At 34.4% G+C, this 6,542-nt stretch overlaps 1 protein-coding gene across 1 annotated transcript in view; it reads right to left on the reverse strand.

The window, feature by feature from the left end:
• Positions 1-826, reverse strand: part of LOC135211300 (cingulin-like protein 1) — a 1,482-nt gene extending 656 nt beyond the window's left edge. Inside the window, exon 1 of the mRNA XM_064244620.1 lies at positions 1-826. This exon is cut by the window's left edge and continues 656 nt beyond it. Coding sequence (XP_064100690.1) covers positions 1-826 — 826 coding nt within the window.
• Between the last annotated feature and the right edge of the window lie 5,716 nt (positions 827-6,542).

The following is a 6,542-nucleotide window of genomic DNA, read 5'->3' on the forward strand; positions in this document are numbered from 1 at the left end:
GGATTTGTAACTCGTCCTCTAAGTCGCTGATCTTGGAGGTCTTCTGCTCCCTTTCCTTCTTCAGACTTTCAATGGTCTTCTCTTTCCTTCTGTTCTCTTTGCGAAGGCTTTGCAAGTTCTCATTTAGCTCGGTTATCCTGACTTGCGTTTCTATCCTGCTATCTTCTCTTTGCTGTAGATCTCGATGCAACGTCTCCTTCTCCATCTCGAGAACTACGACAGTGTTTTCCAAAATAATCAGTTTCTGATCCTTCTCTTCTCTCTCTTTCATTTGCACTTCGGTTACCTTCGCCTTTTCTATAATTTTGCTTTTCAATATTTGCATTTCTTCGGACATTGAATAGATTTGTGTGTCCTTTTCTTTGTTCAACAGTTCGAGGTCTCTTATGTGTTCTTCCATCTTCATTCTTCCTTGAGTCAGGGCCTTTACCTTCCGTGCTAATTCATTTATCAGCTGGTCTTTCTCTAACCTTTCTTTTTCAAACCTTAAAAAGGCATTTTCAGTCTTCATGATTACTTCCTCGAACTTTCGACTAGTATCCAATTGCGGCGATTCTTCTTCACTATCCGAACTGTCATCATCTTCGCAGTCTGACTGACTGTCTTCTTCATTATCCGAAGCGTCGTCTTCTTCGTTATCCGAAATATCGAGTTCGTCAATCTCAGAATGAACAACTTGGTTCTCTAGATTTCCAGCCTCCTCAAGACAGCCAGGGTTGTCCAAGGCCGGGAAATCAACAAAGAACCGAACCATACTAATGCCAAATCCACGAAGTATAAATACTTCAGTGAATAGCACAACAGGTATGGCAAACAAAAACCACATGATCTCACGGGGGACTTGATGAACCGCGAATTCAAAGCACTGTGCAAGCACAATTGTAAGCAAACTTAGAAACATCTTTGTTTGTTATAAATCAACTCTCTCTCTGACTTATCATTAATTTTAAAAAAAGACGCGTGACGTTTCTGGATTCTGCTGGGATTCTTGCGTCATTGCTGTCTTCGGGAATGCTTGCTGATCCCCGGACACAGTTGATGTGTCTGGGTCCTGAGTCATTTTGGGCTCCACGGGAGCTGCTTCGGTCTTCAGAAGAGAGGAATTTCTGTGCAGTCCTCGGGGACTTTCTGAGCACCCTGGAGCCATTCAGAAGAAAGGAATTTCTATGCAGTCCTCAGGGACTTTCTGAACACCCTGGAGCCAATCTTCACACACACGCGCACACACACACACACACACATATCTATGTGAACTATATTTTTAGTAGAAAATAGCTGACAACTGATTCACGATTAAAGTCATAAATGAGAAAGCTAATTAGAATGTAAATTTATTATTGATATGATATTTCGTTACAAGAATATCAATTTGATATTTTGCCTCCTCAGTTCCTACTGGAATTTTTTTTAGGGCAGGAGTACTGTCGACATTTTATCAGTATCTGCTCATACTTCAGTATATGGCTAACATATTTTCAATTTAAAAGTGTTAACAAAGCTAGAATTGCGAATTGATCAACATATTTTCTCTTTACTAGCATTAGCTCAGGGTTTAATGTAAATTGACTGATATATTTGTACTTTGTAAGTATCAGGGCAGTCTTGAGTATAAATTGGCCCATACATTTTTACTTTATAAGTATTAGCTCTGGTTTTAGTATAAATCGACCTATACATTTTCATTTTATAATTATTAGCTTAATTGTAAGTATAAATTGAGCAATATATTTTCACTTTATAAGTATTACTAGCCTAACTGTAAGTATCAATTAACCAATATATTTTCACTTTATAACTATTAGCTCGGGCATTAGTGTAAATTGACCAACATATTTTCAGTTTATAAGTATTAGCTCAGGTTCTAACACAAATGAACCAGTATATTCCAGCTTTACAGATTTTACCTAAAATATATAGTCCTGTATATTCTCACTTTATAAGTGCTAAATAAATTGTAACTCAGACGCGTTCAGATTCCAATTCAGCTCAGTGCAGTTCCTAGAACCTGTACGATACTTGTCATCCGAAAGTTGTAACAAATGAGAGGGTATGAAAAAAGGGGATTATATATCTATATATATATATATATATATATATATATATATATATATATATATATATATATATTCAACTTGTTTATTTTGGAAAATACTTGTCCTGAGGTGTAATATATTATATATAGATATATATATATATATATATATATATCATTCGAGCTACAAATGTCCTTTAATATCTAATTCGCTCAACCGCGGAATTGATATATTTTCATATATGTACCGAAGGGGAATTTTTAGTTGATAATAATTTTGTCCCTCCATGGGATCGAACCACCGTCCAGTGGACGGGAAACGAAATCAGAAACGGACAGTGACGCTATCGAGTCGGCCAGCAGAGAGGCTATAAGTTTATATCGATTCTGACCATTACAAATCACCGTCGATTTTGGCGTTTTCGTAATTAGAATCGATATGAAACCCCCTCAACCATGCTAGCTGATTCGAGCGTTTGACCAACATAGCCTTGTTATGAATACTTATCACATCACCGTGATTCATATAAATCATTCGAGCTACAAATGTCCTTTAATATCTAATTCGGTCTACCTCGGAATTGATATATTTTCATATATGTACCGAAGGGGAATTTTTAGTTGATAATAATTTCGTCCCCCCCATGGGATCGAACCACCGTCCAATGGACGGGAAACGAAATCAGAAACGAACAGTTACAATAATGAGTCGGCCAGGAGAGAGGCTATAAGTTTATATTGATTGTGACGATTATAAATCACTGTCGATCTCGGTGTTTTCGTAATTAGAATCGATATGAAACCCCCTCAACTATGCTAGCCGATTTGAGCGTTTGACCAACGTAGCCTTGTTATGAATACTTATCACATCACTGTGATTCATATAATTCATTTGAGCTATAAATGTCCTTTAATATCTAATTTGCTCTACCTCGGAATTGATATATTGTTGAGGGGGTTTCATATCGATTCTAATTACGAAAACACTGAGATCGACGGTGATTTGTAATGGTCACAATCAATATAAACTTATAGCCTCTCTGCTGGCCGACTCGATAGCGTCACTGTCCGTTTCTGATTTCGTTTCCCATCCACTGGACGGTGGTTCGATCCCATGGGGCAACGAAATTATTATCAACTAAAAATTCCCCTTCAGTATATGAAAATATATCAGTTCCGAGGTAGAGTGAATTAGATATTAAAGGACATTTCTAGCTCGAATGATTCATATGAATCACGGTGATGTGATAATTATTCATATATAGTATATATATATATATATATATATATATAGATAAATATATATATATATATATATATATATATACATATATATATATATATATTATATATATATATATATATATATATATATATATATATATATATATATATATATATGTATATATATGTTAATATATATATATACTATATATATATATATATATATATAGTATATATATTATATATATATATATATATGTATATATATATATATATGTATATATATATAATATATATATATATATATATATATATATATATATAATATATATTATATATATTATATATATATATATATCCTTAAAGACGGAGCTGCAGCTCTAGGTACATCTCATCAGGGGAACCTTAGGGAAAGGCATCGTACTCAGGTACATTTATTTCGCCGACGTTTCATGACTCATAGTCGCATTCTCATGGCTATAATTAAAGATAAACACACGAACATTAAAACTACGCACTGCATAATTCATAAAAATTACGCAAAATTTAAAAATTCAATGAACATCAACATCAGAATGTAGAACATTTAAAAATTTATGAATCTCTTAAAACAGAAAAGCATACTGAGAGCTAAAATTATGTACAGTACAGTTACATTAAAATTACTTGAAATTACAGAAAAAGCATAAAAAAATTATGCTATGGGTGTAAAAAAATTAAAAATAAATAAATAACCCTAAAACAGTAAGGGTATTCTATACCTTATTCTCGCAAAGGATGGGCAGTGACTGAGAGAATTTTTAGAAAATATAAACAAGCACTCTAGGCGATGAACAACTGAACAGAGGAGGATTTCGTATTTAAGGACGGAACTATCTTTTTTTATCAAAAAGGATTCCAAGGTTGTTAGGTTGTTTTCGGGGCAGCAGATTAACAAAACCCGAACAGTCAAATATCAGAAACCACTCTAAATCATGTAAAACATATATTAATGATAAGGATTATACTATTATAGGCCAAACGTACATAATTTTAGCTCTCAATATGCTTTTCTGTTTCAAGAGATTCATAAATTTTTAATGGTTCTACATTCTGATGTTGATGCTCATTGAATTTTTAAATTTTGGCAATTTTTATGAATTATGCAGTGTGTAGTTTTAATGTTCGTGTGTATATTTTTAATTATAGCCTTGAGAATGCGACTGTGAGTCGTGAAACGTCGGCGAAATAAATGTACCTGAGTACAATGTCTTTCCCTATGGTTCCCCTGATGATATATATATATATATATATATATATATATATATATATATATATATATATATATATATATATATATATCAAATTAGCTCCAGCATTTCGTAACCTCGTGACGTCACACCTCAGGACAAGTGAACGGCATAGCGAGTGAGTAGTACGTAAAGACCACAGATGGCAGCATGTAAAAGCCTAACATGAATAAAAATAATAAAAACATAACAAAATAAGCTAATGACTGAGAGAAGAATGAAGAGGGCAGTATGGCATAGCGAAAGGCAAAATGCGTCATCTGCAAGGAAAGAGAGATGTCTCTGCCCACAGAAGTTAGGCCACACATCAGCTGACGAATGTAAACAAAACTTCGGGTTTAGGAAACGAAACTCGCAGCATATTACAATAAATTTATGAATAACATTGATTTATATAACAAAATATGCATATTGCTATCGTAAAATATGGGTATATATCACAATTTCATGTTTACACAACATAAAAATAATAAAAACAACAAAATAAGCTAATGACGGAGAAAAACGAAGAGGGCAGTAAGGCAGAACGAAATGCGTCGTCTGCTAGGAGAGTGAGATATCTCTGCCCACAGTGGCTGTAGGGCCGGAGTCTGGCCGAACGCTCAGTGCACTACGGGAATATGCTTCCCGGGCTTTAAATAGTTACGCTACGTGTACGTTTTAGGTAAATAAAAGGATATCTGGGTGTACTGTCGGCCAAAAAACTATTGGCAGAGTTTCATAATTTTTCGTTCACCTGCCTGACGCACGATTCATGCCTTATCTATCGATTTTTCTTTTCAAAGATGGAAGAAATCATATGTAATGACGTTAAAAACAGTCACTGATATCTTTAGAACATTATGTTTTGTTATTGTGTAAAACTATTTTCCATATAGCAAAATTGACGTGAACGAAACGAAGTGATAAAAAAACGTCATATCACAACCATAGATATATATATTACCAAATAGATAGGAGACACCTATCATTAGTAGCATCGCATAAACATAGTCCTTAATTATCATTTCAATATTAAGTTGAAGGTAGTTGAACTATTCCATTTGTTAAATTTTACAGAAAACATTGGAATCTCACCAAATGCTATCAAATTTAAAAAAAAAAGAAAAAAAAAAACGATATCCTAACAGTGTGAACCAGGCAACCTAACTATTGCTTTTGATGTTATGTGCACGGGAATCTGTCAATGTGTCATTTATCGGTCTAAGAAACATCCCTCGATGAGCGAGAGACAGTTATTGCACTGCATTCGGTGCAAGGTCCTGTTGGAGAGATATCAAGAAAGCTTAATAAACCGGAGAGAATTATACATATATGAATGAAATTGTTTAAAGAACGGCAAAATTTAGAACATGGGCCTAGAGGTGGAACACCTCAAAGCACCACAAGAGAGCAAGACAATACAGTAGTGTAAACGTTGCTGAGCAACATTCATTTGTGAATTTTGAATTCTAGTGCATCGTCACGACATTGCTGAACCAGGAATTATGACTAGCTCTACGCTTATGACTGGTGTCTGATGAATACTTTAGATGGAGAGGAAGAGATTTTTAAACCTACATTTGAAATCTTTGATAGGTGTCTAATGAATAAGTCTAATGAATAAGCAAACTTATCTTTGATGGATGAGAGATTCAGTTAGGCTTACTCTTTTTGTTTTGTTTTATATCGATGGCGAATGAATACCACGGGTACGGAGGGAAACAGTTTCAATGATGCACGCATTTTTTTTTTTTTTCTTCAAAGCGCAAAGAATACATTTTATTGGAGATAATTTATTAACATCGGCCTAATCCCTCCATCACTCCTATACGCCACCTCCGCTCTCTTCTACATCTCAGGTGACTCGAGCCAACTTCTCTCTACGAACTCCATCGCGGGAAAGCATCAGTAATGATAACGGTTATTTTAAAATTCCCCGCACCGACAACGGACGCCTTAAAATGCATGTTTATAGAATATTTTCTGTTCAAAGAAACTTTATCTTTCATTCCTCA

Source organism: Macrobrachium nipponense, chromosome 19 (genome assembly GCF_015104395.2).
Source record: "Macrobrachium nipponense isolate FS-2020 chromosome 19, ASM1510439v2, whole genome shotgun sequence".
In the NCBI taxonomy this organism is placed as follows: Eukaryota; Metazoa; Arthropoda; class Malacostraca; order Decapoda; family Palaemonidae; genus Macrobrachium; species Macrobrachium nipponense.